Raw genomic sequence first — 17,103 nt, 5'->3', positions numbered from 1 at the left:
CATGTTTTACCTAGTGATTGTTTGGTTTAACGAGTCCAAACATGTGGTTTAAAAAATGATATACGTTTACAATCTTTGTATAATTTCTGTACAACTCTAACTTCTTTTTAAACTAATTATTGAATTTGTTTTCGATCACGTGAGTTTTACATATACAATTATTGGATTTTTTTTTTTTTTTTTTTTTTAATTTTTTTAAAGGTGGTTAGAGTTGTACAAAAGTTATATAGAAGTTGTGGATGTATCATATCTCTTAAAAATAGCGGTTTTAAAGAAGAATGATATATCTAGATTTTTATTAGGCTTTTATCTCTTGAAATGTGATATGATTTTTAAAATTATTATTAGATTTTGCTCTAATAGTGATTTTAAGAGTCATGTCATAATTGGGGGGATAAAAAAGAGACAAGAGTCTTGCATATAACATTACTGGATTTTAAAATGTAATTAATGAAGATATGGTTTTTAAAAGGACATAAATTTGTTACAAACTAATTTGTAATTAATTCTTACAAACCATAGTTTAACAAAGTAATATGTCTCTTAACATTTGAGAAATATTTTTTTTTTTTTTTTTTTTTTTTATTGTTTTAGAACATACTGAAGTAGAGAAATATATAAATATCGTAAAGGCGCCCCAAAGCATATAAGAAGTATACAAAAATAACATCAAAATAGGAATAGGAAAAAGAAAAAGAAAAAGAAAAAGAAGAAAAAAAAATAGTTAAATACCTCGTTGATACTTGAATTTTAAGCGTTTTTAAATTTTTGTACTTGAGTTTTCATTTGTATTATAGGTGATGTATGAGTTAGGGGTAAAAATTTATTTGGTATATTTGTTAGATTTTCTGTCCTAAAATTAACGGTTTGCCACGTGTCAACCGCACTATATAAAAAATTAAAAATAAAAATCTTTAACAAATTATATAAAAATAATAAAATAATACAATTTTTTTTTTTAAAAAAAAAATTTAAAAAAATTTAAAAAAAAACAAAAAAGAGAGGTGGCTGAGCAACCTTTTGGCTGGTTTGGGGTGGCTGAACCATCCTCATAGTTCGGCCTTTTAAATAAATTTATATTGGGTTTTGGCCCATGGGGGTGGTTCGGCCACCCCATGGGCAAACCCTCCCGATTTTTTTTAAGAGGGTTTGGCCTTTGGGGGTGGCCGAACCACCCTGAAGGGCCACGGGGTGGTTCATGGTCTGTTTGGGAACAGACTTTAATTTTGATTTTTCTCTAATTTTCTTTACTTTTTTAAAAAATAAATCATATTTTATTCGACTTTTTCAAATTTTTTCAAATTTTATCTCACAAAGTCAGACTTCAAAATTTGCGCAATGAATTAAAATTGAATTTTGATTTCAAAAAATCCAACACCCAAACGGACCAGCCACCCCAAGGGCCAAAACTCATAATTTTTTTTTTAAAAATTATTTATGTATTTATTTATTTTAAATTGTATTATTTTATTATATATATATATATATATATATATTTAATTTTTAATTTTTTATATAGTGCCACATGTCAACCTTTTGAGGTTGACATGTGGCAGACCGTTAATTTTAGGACGAAAAATCTAACAGATGTACCAAATGTGTTTTTACTCCTAATTCAAGTACTATCTATGATACAAATGAAAACTTAGGTATTAAATTTAAAAACACTTAAAACTCAGGTACCGATGAAATATTTAACCAAAAAAAAAAAACCCGCAAAAACTCAAAAACAATAGAAAGCCCAAACATCTCAACAGGAACCAGTCCACAAAACCCAGAGACCATATCATCACAGCAAGGGCCCTCTTGCCTTTGCCTCGGCTAGAACTAAAACCCCTAGCATCATAATTAATCGAACACTATAAGTTTTTCACATTTCTACTTCCTTTAAACTTGGGAGTGGAGGCTGAAACCTCTTGACATTGCTTCTCATTAACTTGGGCCAATAAATCCAAAAAATCTCTTAACATTCCCCTCGTGGGAGACCCCCAGAGTATGGAAATAAAACCTAACATCTGTCGCGGCTCCAGGAGAGCCACCAACCCCGTCAAAATCACCTCCTCTCGAAGATGCACCCACCTCTAAGGAGATGACAATAGAGGAGGGCAAACAACCACAAGAGAAACACTTATTTTTTTAATAACATGTGTTTTTCACTTTTTTTTTAATAGCATTAATAAGAAAGTAAGTGCTTCTTATATATTTATATATTTTTTTTAATAACATTAATAAAAGCACATGTTCTAAGAATATGTCACTATATTCGATTGGGTTATTAAATTGCGAGGCCAAATGCACTTATAAAAAAAATGTAGCCGACGTTTAAATTAATCTATGCTTTTATGTTTATGTTTAAATTATTGTTGAAAAGGTGAAAGCATTTGTTGAAATATTTTAGCAATAGATATAGATATAGATAGTATCCTAGCGAATCTAAGGAGATGCAAACCCCCAATTACCTGGATGGGGACAGGTTTTATTTTATTCTTTTATTATAGCATATTTGGAAGCAAACAGGGAAGGGTTTATCTATCATCAGTCACAATAAAATATTAAAATTGAAATCTTGAATAATATTCAAATGGACGGCGGCAAAGATATGGTTCAAAGATCCACTGAATTGGACGATTAGGTACGGACTGTGTCTACCAAGCCCATGGCAGATGCCACTTTTTCAGGATTAGGCGGTGGTTACGCGTCAACGGTAAGTCGGTGCACCGGATCTAAGCAATTGTCATTCACTGGCTGAGGACTTTTTAGCTCAGCGGCGGTGGTCACATATATATATCACCATCTATATATATCCACTTATTAATTGATGAGGATTTCAGTTGGTCGTTATTTTTTTTTTTATTATTATTTTTTATATTCCACGTATATATAACCCAGTTTGTTTGGGTTTATAATTTAATTTGATCTTTAAAATCGTATTTTAACATTTAAAATTGTACATTTTAAAAAATGCACCCCATTACTTGCAATTTGAAAACACTGATCAACGTCAGATCATGGCTTGCTTATATATATGTGTGCACACTTTGTCACTACTTTATTTGACTGCACCCTTTACCATATGCTCTCCCACCGATAGTATATATAGGTGACTTCGTCTCTCTATATTCCAAGTTAGTGACAACAATTCTCTGTGTTTGGGAACATAGTCCACACACATAGCACAATTGACGACTTTAGCCATACACAAGTTCATGTGTTGACCTGTGCCGAATATTTGATCAAGTACTTCCTTTAGCTAAAGGCGAAGACAGTATTCCTAATTAAGATTTTTCTTTATATACCTTATCAACATTTTATACACTTTTAGAGCATAGATATTAATTCACAACTCACGTACAAGGTGAAGGTGAAGGTTAAGGTTAAGAACTTGCAAGATTCAGTAGCAAAACATAAGGCAAAAGTGTATATAATTAAGAAGAGGTGAGCTATGAAGTTTGAGGAAGGTGACTTTGTATGGGCAATCTTGACAAAAGATAACTTTCTAGTTGGGGAGTATAACAATTAAGCTTGCTGCTCGCAATATTGGACCGGTGGAAATCATAGACAAGATCAATTCAAATGCATACGGCCGGTTGATGTTACTAAGCCACATGATCAAGACGTTTAATGTATTCGATGTCAAGCATCTTGTTTCGTTCACAGGAGATACTTCCAACGAGAATGTGAATTCAAGGGCAAAATCCCTCCAACCTGAGGAGGATGGTCTAAATCGGGCTGTGTTTGAGTTTATAAACAAAACAGCTTTTGACATTGGTGTCCAGACGAGTTTTAGATCGAGTGTCTTAGCTAGGAAGGCTTCTGGATGAGCTAGGTCCAAAGAGTTTTGTTTGGAGTGGCGTTCGGAACTCGTTTGAACTTACATATATATATCACTACTGCATATCCGGGCCACCACGTGCCAATAAAACAAAGAGTCTAATATAAAAGATATAAACCATTTTCAAATAAGATAAGATCTTCTTCTATTCTAAAATTCTTTTTCTATTATATTTTTTAACAAATTTACTGACTTAAGCATCAAAAGCTTTTCCACCAACTACTAGCAGGCATCCCTGTTGTGATTTTCTTTTTGCATGCATATATGTATGGCTATATCAAGGCATGGCATGCGTATTGCCTGTAGATATATGGTACAGTACTGTTGGCTGGGGCCTTCGATTGCGGCATGTCATGTGTCTTTGGAAATGGGCACCGCCAGGCCTGGTCAACACCAATTAAGAAAGCTACTAGTGGCAATAATCTCCACCCGTTCTGATCGATCTTAAATGTACGTATTTCTTCTTTAAAAATTATGTGATAGGTGCTAGTAATTAACAAAATAGATATTCAAAGAAAGCAACACACTGATATATATAACAATAACCCGTGTTCTCATCGATGTTGGTCTTGTTCAAAAATGATGTGATGGTAACAAATACATATTAAATACACATGTTTATGATTTGTACGTTTGCTTGCAAATGCATGCATATATGCATGATTGTCAAGACAAGTACTGCAGCTAGCTTCATCTAAATCAGGTGGTTAGGACATAGTAATCAGATTGATCGACCTACCTGATCTCATGAGTAATTGAAAATCTAATATTATTGTGTTTATAGCCCATCAGATGATCATATCTACGGGAGCACCATATATATATATAGATATGTCTACAAAGTCATCAATTAGGACGAATATGCAGGCATACAAGCAAACGTACACTTCTGGTTGACTGCTCTTAGATCTGGTGATTTGGAGAAAACTATGAGCAAAGTACTTCTAGTTATAAATATATAGTGATATATATATATATATATATATATATATATATATATATATATATATATATATATATATATATATATATATAAAGAGAGAGAGAAACTCAATTAAGATAAATTCTTTATTTAAAAATATTTGGTTGACAATTAATATTTAATTAAAATGAAAGGTGAAAAATAAAGTTGGGAGTTGCTATGATCGATATTATATCACGTTAAATTATTATTTATTTAAAAGGTTTGGATTTATAAAAAAAAAAAAGTTAATTTAATTATTTAATTAATAGTCTAATATTCTATAGTACGTAAAATAAGAATTCGATGGTATATCAGTATATGTATTGTACTTGACTCTCACGAACAGATCGAGATCATAACGAACGAAACCTTCGTTTTCATGGAGAAGAGAGAGAAGTAGGAGACTTTGAATTGTACGTATTTCTGAAAGATGGAGTTTTAATGGTGTGTTTGGGTATTGAATATTTCGAATATGAATAATATTCAGAATCTGATCACGGATTTCAAGGCAATGAAAATGTGTTTGGATGTTGAATATAATTTTAGATTCTTTTGAATATGTGTTTGGGTGTTGAATTTGAAAGATTAGAAAAAAGTGTTTTATAATAGTATAAAGTGATTGGAAATGATTTGATTGTATGAAAAGTTGTGTATAATGATTGGTATGGTAAAAAATAATAATAAAAAATATATGATGAGTTTTAAAAAAGTGTTTTATAATAGTATAAAATGATTGGAAATGATTGGATTGTATGAAAAGTTGTGTATAATGATTGGTATGGTAAAAAATAATTAAAAAAAATATATGATGGGTTTATTCAAACTATTCAAACTTTATTCAAGTGACCCATGAGTTTTATTCAACTTGGATCCGGGTATGGGTTTTTGAATAAAAACCCGGTTCGAATATTGAATATCACTACGAACTAACACTACAAAAATATTGTCAAATTGCCACGTGCATTTTGACACGTGTACGGCACTGTACACGTGTCAAAATGTTTGCCACGAGTATTTTGACACGCGTCTTACGCGTGTCAGATGTGCAAGACTCTAATTGCACATTTTGACACGTGTACAGAAATACACGTGTCAAATTTGACACGTGTATTTAAATACGCGTGTCAAACCGTTTGACACGTGTATTTGTAATACACGTGTCAAAACGTTTTTTTTTTTTTAAAAAAAAAAAACCAAATTGAATTTTTAAAACTTAAATTTGGAATTTTTTTTCAATTTAATTTTGTTATTGTTTATTTAAATTTATTTGGGTTAATAAATTTTTGTTTTTTTTTTTCCAAATTTTATTATTTTCGAGAGAGAGACGTAGAGATCCAGAGAGAGAGGGAGGCAGAGAGAGATAGGGAGAGAGAGTAGAGAGAGAGAGGGAGGCAGAGAGAGATAGGGAGAGAGAGTAGAGAGAGAGACATAGAGATACTGAGAGAGAGGCAGAGAGAGATAGGGAGAGATACACAGAGAGAGAGAGAGGTAGAGAGAGAGGAGAAAGAGATAGAGAGGAAGAGAGAGAGAAAGAGATAGAGAGGAAGAGAGCGATAGAGAGAGAGACCGAGCAGAGAGAGCTGGAGAGAGGGCGGCTCACCGGCGGGAAGGGCGGATGCGCGGTGGCCGGAAGCTGGCCGCTGCGGCTGTGACGGAGAGGGAGAGAGAGAGAGAGAGAGAGAGGTAGAGAGAGAGAGACCGAGAATACTGTACCGAGCAGAGAGAGGTGGAGAGAGGGCGTCTCACCGGCGGGAAGGGCTGATGCGCGGTGGCCGGACGTTGGCCGGCGAAACTGTGACGGAGAGGGAGAGAGAGAGAGAGAGAGAGAGAGAGAGAGAGAGAGAGAGAGAGAGAGAGAGAGAGAGAGAGAGAGAGAGAGAGAGAGAGAGAGAGAGGGAGAGAGAGAGAGAGAATTCAGATCGGAACCCATTTCGGTTCCGATCTGTATGTACATATATATATATATATATATATATATATATATATATATATATATATATATATATATATAAGCGGGAAAAATAAACTTTTAACCGGGAGAAACCAAACAATTGGGCACGTGTACTCAGTACACGTGCCCAATCTGGGACGTGTATTTAAATACACGTCCCTAATTGTTAAAATTCTATTTAATTAAAAAAAAATTATATTTGAAAAAAATAACAGTTTGACACGCGTATTAAATATGCGTGTCCAATTGTTTAAATTCTATTTAATTTTAAAAAAATTATATTTGGAAAAAAATAACAGTTTGACACGTGTATTTAATACACGTGTCCAATTGGACACGCGTATTAAATACACGCGTCCAATTGGACACGTGTATTAAATACACGTGTCCAATTGTTGAAATTCTATTTAATTAAAAAAAAATTATATTTGGAAAAAATGACAGTTTGACACGTGTATTAAATACACGTGTCCAATTGGACACGCGTATTAAATACACGCGTCCAATTGGACACGCGTATTAAATACGCGTGTCCAATTGTTGAAATTTTATTTAATTAAAAAAATTATATTTAAAAAAAAATAACAGTTTGACACGCGTATTAAATACGCGTGTCCAATTGGACACGCGTATTTAATACGCGTGTCCAATTGTGGACACGGTACAATTAGACACGTGTATTAATATACACGTGTCTAATTGGACGCGTGTCTACAGTACCGAGTACTGTAGACACGCGTCCAATTGTTGTGATTTTTGTAGTGTTATAAACGCACCCTAAAATACTCATGTTCTAGCTTTCAGCCACCTGGCACAGCCGCCTACCCCATCTGCGGCTTTGTTTATTCTTTTTTTCTTCTTCTTTATCTTCCTTTTTTATTCTTTTTAATTTTTCTCAACAGTCCCACCGCCCCATCATACGACCTTTTTTACTCCCAATCACCCATAAGTTTGAAACAAATGGAACAACGTCCCTTTTGTATTGGCGGCGATTCAGCGAACGAGACCCATGTCAACAGGTTGAAGCAACCATGCACCTGCCCCGATAGAATATTTGTTGCCACCTGACTCCGGTTTCTGCCATTCGATTTCTTCCTATCCAAGTGTCACCTGGATGATCACTTGCTGCGCGGCAGCTGATTAATTATTCCATGCCAAATCCATCCCACCCCTACTATTGTGCATTTATTTAATTATAGACTACTTTTTTATTTTATGTTTCAAACTTTTGACGAATCTCTTTCCACAGACCACAACCATAGCTCTCAAACTGAACTGCTGTTTACTTTCACCTTCCGTGTTCCCAAAGCATTGAACTCTCTTTCGAAATGGACTTTTGGAGGCAAAACCAAGTCGACTTAAAAGCTCTTTGATGCTTTCTTGATGGGTATCAAAACCTTCTCTTCAATTAAGCTAGGACATAATTATTATGAAATGCCTATATATATAAGAAGAGGAAGTTGTAAAGTGTTATCCATATGATTTACAGTCTTACAGATCATAAGAAATTAAGAGGCTAAGAGCCAAGGCCTAAAGGGGTTAAAAGGGAAACCTTTGCAGCTTTTTTTCTTTCAGGTTTTTGTCTTCTTTAATTATTTCTTACAAAGTAAGAAGGGAATTCACAGGTCTAGAATTAAGTGAAGCTTCGTGGAGATTCTAGGACATCCCATTTTATATGTTTATTTCCTCATTTATTTAATTTTTCGTGCCCACTCCTTGAATATTTTTCATTGACCAATCTGTTAGCTAGGGCACTGCCTAGCTATATATAAATATATACATGGAGTACCCCCAGTGATCACTTGTCATTGCTCATCCTTTCTCTTCACATGCATTTATTTCCCGTCCCTTTTAAACAAAAAGAACTTTGAACTAGTGCTCCTCTTTCGTCTAAACTTTAAACTATTCCCTCTTGTTTTGTTTTCTTCTTTTAGTTTAACCGGCCTCTTCAAATCTCAAGCATATCTTTTAACCTTTTGCATTTCAACCTGCTTTATATTATATATCATCTCCCCTTGAAGAAGCAAGCTTGTCTAGCTAAGACAAAACCACCCATAGAAACAGAAAAAAATGGGAGTGGCAGGAACTCTGGAATACTTGTCTGATTTACTAAGCAGAGCCAGAAAAGGCAAGAAGAAGAAGCAAATACAAACTGTAGCTCTCAAAGTCAGGATGGACTGTGAAGGCTGTGAGCGTAAGGTCAAGAAAGTACTCTCTGGGGTGAAAGGTATATATATATATATATATATACATATACGTTTCCTCTTCATCTCTCTATTGTTTTGCAGTTAATTAATTTGTTTCTAATTTTTCATCATTTTGTTTTTTGGCATGCAGGGGCTAAATCTGTGGACGTGGACATGAAACAGCAGAAGGTGACGGTGACGGGTTACGTTGAGGCAAAGAAGGTGTTGAAGGCGGCTCAGTCAACGAGGAAAAAGGTGGAGATGTGGCCTTATGTTCCATACACACTGGTGGCTCATCCTTATGTTTCTCAGGCATATGACAAGAAGGCACCGCCTAATATGGTCAGGAGCGTTCCCAACACTGCCACGATTAAGGAGACCACCGTGGATGACGGCTACACCACTATGTTCAGTGATGACAACCCAAACGCCTGCTCAATCATGTAGATCGAGCACGTACGTAATATTACAAAATCTTTAGAAAAAGCAATGATTGTAAAGAAAATATATAGTAGGCTAGCTAATTTGTGTTTAATTAATTTGTAATTTATTAATAGGAGGGTTTGATCATAATATATGCTAGCAATATTTCTTTTTCTGATTGAATTTTCTTTTGGAGGGTTAATTTGTGGTGCACATGAAAAGCTTAATTTAGAATAATTAGGAAATGTTCTTGACAATGAAGTGGTGGCCTGGATTGCGATCTTAATTACGTAATAATTGACCTTAATTCCCATGTTGTTGATAATTTTCTTATGCGTTTGGCAGGACTATATATTTTGCTTGTTCCATTAATATGTTTAATTTGTGATGTACGTGTAGCTTAATTAGAATTGGAGCATGGGCCCATAGCCCACAAGTCCGACGATATATGGGAACTGGCTTTGATATAATGTATAAAAATAAAATAAAGAAAAGAATACATGAGACTAATTAAACTGTATTTTTCTTTTTCTAGATGTTGGTATAGTTTTCGGGAGTCTCGGTCCGATACTTAAATTAGCTTCTGTAAGAAAATTATACCAAATACACAAGAATTCAATCTGAGTTTAATTTATACCTGGGGTATATTATATGCTTATTTATAATAGGCAAAGAGGCAGATGTCAACATGAATTAGGCTTCCTATTCATTCTTGATCTAAGAGTGCTGTCAGAGTTTTACTTGGACTTTGATAATTTCATAGACATATGATTTGATCCCGAAAAATCTGGAATCAGATTTGGACTAAGAATCCTATCCCAGTTCTACCAGGAATATGACTGTTGATTAGACTATAATTGGACTTGGATTATGACTCCTACTTCAATTCAACTAGTAGTAGAGTTCTAATCCTGATTTTTTGGAATGACTGATACCTGAGTTCTTGGGGTATGCTTGTCTTGGGCCTTGGCTAGTTAAGTTGACTTTTGGTCTCGGAATGTCTGCATTCTCGGGACCCAATTTGGATTTATCTCTTGTCACGTATTCCTGAGAATAGCTGCTTAATTAGTGTCTCACTCTCAGGAGGAAAATGATGAATTTACAACACCACCATAACAATTACACAACAACCTCTCACATGGGGGTGGAGCCCAGTGTGTAGGGCCCACTCCCATGTGAGGAGCTGTTGTACAATTGTTATACCGGTGAAGTATAGGAATCAAACCTCTCTCAGGATATGACTTTGAGTAATGTTTCTTACACAACTCTCTCACAACTTTTGCACAACTCTAACTACTTTTTGTTATGATTAACCATTGGATTTGTTTTTCAACATGTGGGTCCTAAATATTCAATGGCTGATTTTAAAAGAAAGTTGTTAGAGTTGTGTAAAAGTTGTACAAAAATTGTGTAAGAAACATTACTCTATGACTTTTCGGGAGTGCTGCTGTTTTGATTGCTTAATGTTTATCTCCTAGAATAGGACTTTCTAGGAGTCCTACTGTTTCCTCCTTATGCCGGTACTAATCCGAATGCTCATGATTCTTTTGATGGGCGGAACTGAACAGAATTATTCGGAACTGAGTGGAATTATTCCAAACACTAGAGATACATATGCTATACATCTTTTTTTGTCATTCGTATATCCTGAAGTGGTCCTGGATTAGGAATTCCAAGGAAATATTCTACCTTACCCAATTATTTCCCAACCACGTACCGGATCGGAGCTCCCGTACGTACGTACGTACACGAAAGAAATTTGAAAAGCAACCTTAATTAATTTTGACAAGCGTACAGCATAAGGGGAAGTGGCTAGCACTACTTCAATTCAAAGTTAGGAACCTCCATGCATATATATATAGACGTCAAACTAAAACCAGTACTGCACCAAAAATCGAATATTATAAGGTTGAAAATTAGGCAGACTTGATTACAAACGTATACAAGTTTATTTCCTCAATCTCATGAAACAATTAATACATATAATATTGTTATTGCAACTGATCAGTAGTGGTTGTCATATATATACAATTAAGGACCAAGGTTGAAGGGATCAGTTCAAGCTACTATATAATTAAACACGTAGAATGATGCAATAATATATGCAAAGTAGGAAATATTCACCAATAAGCTTGCAAATTAAACCAAGTGTTTGACACAAATTCCATTATTCAATTCTAAGATCATGACTTTGAATGAGTTCATTGCAGAATACAATACCATATATATATATACCATTTTTACTTTACATTTTCATTTTTAAATTTTATATATTTGAGACTTAAATTTGGGCGCATTCTAAATTCAAGACCTGACCTATCGATCAGCCTAGCTTTTCTTTTAAATAGATAATTGAAATAAGTGCTAAAATACAATTATGCTTCTTAGATAATTCTTTTTTTTTTCTTTTTTTTCTTTTTTTTAAGAAAAAACAAACACAAAAAGAGCTATGATTGTAGGTGGCATGGCCCATCCACCCATGGCTTAGAGGGTGGCTAATCAAAGAGGTTGGAGCCACCTCTTTTGTTAAGGGGTGTCTCGTACCGCCCTATGGTAAAGGGGGTGGATAAAGGAAGTGGAGCCACCCTTCCCAAAGGAGGTGGCTTTTGGCCATTTAAGTCATGGCTAGTTGGGAGAAGATTGAGCCATTGTGGGGTTGTGCACTACAAAAAAAGATGACATTCGCCACGTGGCTACAGTAGAGGCTATTGTAGCCATGTGGCCAGATAGCCACATGTCTTAATGACAACGTGGCCAGATGTAACGGGGAGACATGTGGACACGTGTATTTATAGACATGTCCATATGGACACGTGTATTTATTAAACTTGTCCAGATGGCCGCGTGTAACACTTACACGCGGCCATCTAGACACGTGCAATGATGGGACGCGACCATGTTGCTGCGTGTCTCAAATACACGTGACTATAGTCCGCCATGTGTATTTCTACACGTGTCCACATGTCCACTTGTTCCATATGCCACGTGGCCAACTGTAGTATTTTTTTAATTTATTTTTTCCCCCAAATATATATATATATATTTAAAAAAAAACAAATAATACTACTATATACATGCATAATGACTCGTTTTATACACAATGCATATAAATCCTTTGATGTATTTTTTTTTTTAGAATTAAAAAAAAAAATCGTATTATTATTATGGCTATGTATAGTATATACACTTAATTAAAGTTAGGTTTTAGGGTTTATGACTATGTATAGTATATACACTTAATTAGGGTTAAGGTTTATGGCTATATATAGTATGTACACTTAATTAGTATTATGTTTTAAGGTTTATGGTTATATACAGTATATACACTTAATTAGGGTTAGGTTTTAGGGTTTATGGCTATATACAATATATACACTTAATTAGGGTTAGGTTTTAGGGTTTATGGCTATATATAGTATATATATTTAATAAGGTTATGTTTTAGGATTATGTGCTATATATAGTATATACACTTATTTAAGGTTAGGTTTTAAGGTTTATGGCTATATATAGTATATACACTTAATTAGGGTTATGTTTTAGGGTTTATGGCTATATATAATATATACACTTAATTAGGGTTATGTTTTAGGATTATGTGCTATATATAGTACATACATTTAATTAGGGTTTATGACTATATAAGTATATACACTTAATTAGGGTTAGGGTTAGGGTTTATGGCTATATATAGTATATACACTTAATTAGTGTTATGTTTTAGGGTTTATGGCTATATACAATATATACACTTAATTAGGGTTAGGTTTTAGGGTTTATGGCTATATATAATATATACACTTTGTTGGAGAAATAATTAGCTCCAAAGACATGTGGGCCGAGCCCATCGGGTCGGCCCAGCAAGATTATACCCAATTTATAAGACCATTCGTTATTTCTAAAAAGACGTATATCCCGAATATATCAAGATAGACTTCTATCCCATCAAATATGGGATAAGATACCTAATAGCATGACATTAGCTAAAGAGAGTGTCATATCCAGTTTGAACTCTACTACCCAATTTGAATTCTATGAAGATAAGACTCAAGACTATGTGATCTAGGACTCAGACTCCTAATTAGATTATGTTCCAAGCACTCTAGTAGTTTTATAATTGTGAACTGTGAGCCTATAAATAAGACTACTACGCCAGGTATTAAAGAAGGAAGTAGATTCTCTGAACTCTTGAGATTATTGATATTCTCCAGAAAATAAGTTTGAACTGACTTAGGCATCGGAGTGGGGGTCCGGTCGGCACCCCCGACGAGCCGTTTGTTATTTTGCAGATTACGAGGAGAATGAACATCGAGGAAGGCAACGTCACCGTATCGGAAACTGTACCAACACACTTAATTATGGTTATGTTTTAGGATTATGTGCTATATATAGTATATACACTTAATTAGGGTTAGAGTTTAGGACTTATAGCTATATATAGTATATATACTTAATTAGGGTTAGGTTTTAGGGTTTATAGCTATATATATTATATACACTTAGGGTTAGGTTTTAGGGCTATGTACTATATCACTATATGTAAATAGTGTACTTAGGGTTTGAGAGTTTAGTTCCTTATATTGTACATATAATATTTATATACCACCATAACCTTAGATTTGTATAAAGGAGAAATCTATAAAAAAAATACAAAACCTATAATTAATATTATATACATGTATAATTCATGTAAGCGGTTTAAAAACTATATACATGTATAATGACTCGTATATATCTTAACCCTATTATTTGTGCTATATATATATATATATATATATATATATATGCGACCAGGGTTTATGGCTATATATATTATATACACTTAGGGTTAGGTTTTAGGGCTATGTGCTATATGTATATAGTGTACTTAAGGTTTAAGGGTTTATTTCCTTATTTTGTACATATAATATTTATATACCACCATAACCTTATATTTGTGCTATATATAATATGCGTACGTATATATATAATTTTGTTCATTTTTGTGTATTATATTATACAGTTTGTGAAGTGGCTAAATACGAATATACGTTATATACAGTATTCACGTGAAATTATTTATATATACAGTATATATACTTATGGTTAGGGTTTAAGATTTAGTATTAGGGTTAGGGTTTATTATTTTGTTTTACGGGTTAGTTTTAGAGTTAGGGTTTAGTTTTATAGGTTTGTTTTTTGGTTATGGTTTATATAAACCCTAAAACATATATGTTATAGGGCTTAGGGTTTAGCACTATGTATAGTACATACACTTAGAGTCGGGTTAGAGTTTGTGTTTGTGTTTGTGTTTGTGTTTGCACTTACAAAATATATATATATATATATATATATATATATATATATATATATATATATATATATATATATATATATATATTCTTTTCCAAAATACATTAAAAAAAAATATATATCACAAACGGCGACGTGTAGTAAATTACACGTCGCCCAATTGGGACGTGGAATTATGACAGGTCCCGGATTGGCCACGTGGAATTATGCCACGTGGCCATAATTTTGACAGGTGTGCTGCGCGGGACAATTCCCGCGCGTCACCTAGCCATTTTTTTAAAAAAAAAATGATTTAAAATATAATTAATATTTTATTTAAAAAAAACTAAAAAAAATATATATATGGAAGCTACCCATTTGAATATACTCTCTGTCTCTCTCTCTCTCCCTCTTTGTCACAGCACCATCGGTCGGCATCTCCACCACCCCGCGTTCGGCCTTCCCGCAGGCGTGGTTCCTCCACCATCCATGGTGTATGCTCTCTCTCTCTCTCTCTCTCTCTCTCTCTCTCTCTATATATATATATATATATATATATATATATATATTTCTTTCTCTCTCTCTCTTTGTTTGTACATACAGTGTAATGTTCTAACGTTTTTTTTTTCTCATCCAAAAATGCAGGTACACAAATATAAGAAGCATAAATTACACCACAAAATCCATTGTAAGTAATTTTTACATTTTTGGAACTTGTTTTTTTTTTGCTATAATGTATTTGTGTATATATTTTCCTAATTGATTTTTTTTTGTAATTAAGAATGAAATATTTTTTGCTTTTCCCATGCAATGCTACTAATTTTGTTGGGTTTATATATATATATTGTTGTCTATTTTTCGGGGTTTTGCTGCGAGTGATCATTATGCATTGGAAATATGCTGTTTTGTGATATATTTTACTGTGCTACGAATTTGTGTTGCTATTACCATTTTTGGCAATTTTTTTTTAAAAAACCAAAATAAACAAACTCGTCATCATTTTAACTTTAAAATAAAATTATCGTAACCAATAATTTCAACCAAAATTAAAATCAATAATTAAAATCAATTTAAAAAAAAACGAGAATAAACAAACCCGCAATCATTTTAACTTTAAAATAAAATGATTGTAACCAATAATTTGAACCAAAATTAAAATCAATAATTATAATCAATTTTTTTTAAAAAACGAGAATAAACAAACCCGCCATCATTTTAACTTTAAAATAAAATGATCGTAACCAATAATTTCAACCAAAATTGAAATCAATAATTATAATCAATTTTTTTCCATAAACGAGAATAAACAAACTCGCCATCATTTTCACTTTATAATAAAATGATTGTAACCAATCATTTCAACCAAAATTAAAATCAATAATTTGGAAACAATGTGATCTTTAATATTTGAAATTATAACATAGGTCGATGGCCTGGACGATTAACGTAGGGAGAAATTGGGCCACCAATTGGTTATGCGTTGCAGATGGTTAAAGGAGGCAGCAGTCAAGTATAACAGGTACGTGGTAAATGACAAACTGTTCCGCACGCTTGCCCATAATATGAGAAGGAGGACTCAGAACAACAGCGTATATGTGCCAACCGTTGAAGGCGAAACGTACTACGGGCAGTTAACCGATATAGTTGAGGTCGAGTACTATGACAGGACTACGTAAGTCCTATTCAAGTGCAAATGGGCGAACCCCAATACCCATGATGGACAGGGGATTCAGAATAGACGATTATGATCTAGTGTTTGTCAACTTCAATTACCTCGTCCACAGGGGAGAACTGATTACTGATAAGCCTTACGTGCTGACATCTCAAGTAGATCAAGTATTTTACGTCGAAGATGGAAGGAACCCAAATTGAGTTTGTGCCGTGAGGACTAAACCGCACAACGTGTACGACGTTGGTCAGGGGGAATGGAGTAATGATGCAGGTACAACCTATCACGAGTGCGTACAGTTCGTATTAGCCACTGCTGACCTACATGATATGAATGATGAATTCGAGCACGACATACCCGACATTGATCCGATTGAAGCTCCTGTTATACAATGAGTGCTATATTCATTGTTGGTACAATTTGCTTAAACTCAATATACTTTTTTAATTTGTAACATACAATTAATAAATACGATCATTGTATAATTTGCATGTTCATTAGTAATATATAAAATTAATATTTTAATTAATTTGTCTACTTTTGTTCACAGGTATCGATGGACCAGAGACCCCCTCTTTGTGCACATCGAGCACCACGCCTACCTGTGCCCCCCATGACCACTTCCACAGCTCTGACGCTACTATATATTGCGGCGTGACCACACCACCCAAATGCCGCTTATAGACCATTGCTGCCAGGTACAGTGGGGATGATCACGTTAGATCACGGGCAGACCAGCACAAACGGATATTCTTGTTCTCCATATTCGGTGCCGTCGATGTTCTCGCAGATAGGGATCACCTCACC

General features: G+C 34.0%; 1 protein-coding gene across 1 annotated transcript; it reads left to right on the top strand.

Annotated features, from left to right (window-relative positions):
* Positions 1-8,562: 8,562 nt before the first annotated feature.
* On the top strand, positions 8,563-9,539 carry LOC133867567 (heavy metal-associated isoprenylated plant protein 24). Its single transcript, XM_062304346.1, has 2 exons — positions 8,563-8,974; positions 9,085-9,539. The coding sequence occupies exons 1-2, from the start codon at positions 8,818-8,820 to the stop codon at positions 9,378-9,380; spliced, it is 453 nt and encodes a 150-aa protein (XP_062160330.1). The 5' UTR covers positions 8,563-8,817; the 3' UTR covers positions 9,381-9,539.
* Positions 9,540-17,103: the final 7,564 nt, after the last annotated feature.

Source organism: Alnus glutinosa, chromosome 1, assembly GCF_958979055.1.
Source record: "Alnus glutinosa chromosome 1, dhAlnGlut1.1, whole genome shotgun sequence".
Classification (NCBI taxonomy): domain Eukaryota; kingdom Viridiplantae; phylum Streptophyta; class Magnoliopsida; order Fagales; family Betulaceae; genus Alnus; species Alnus glutinosa.
This window is presented reverse-complemented; position numbering and strand designations above follow the sequence as displayed.

Bases quoted from the DNA above. Each gene is read 5' to 3' on its own strand.
- LOC133867567 (XM_062304346.1), top strand. From the start codon at position 8,818: ATGGGAGTGGCAGGAACTCTGGAATACTTGTCTGATTTACTAAGCAGA. The intron at 8,975-9,084 runs GTATATATATAT...TTTGGCATGCAG, and splicing joins AGTACTCTCTGGGGTGAAAG to GGGCTAAATCTGTGGACGTG.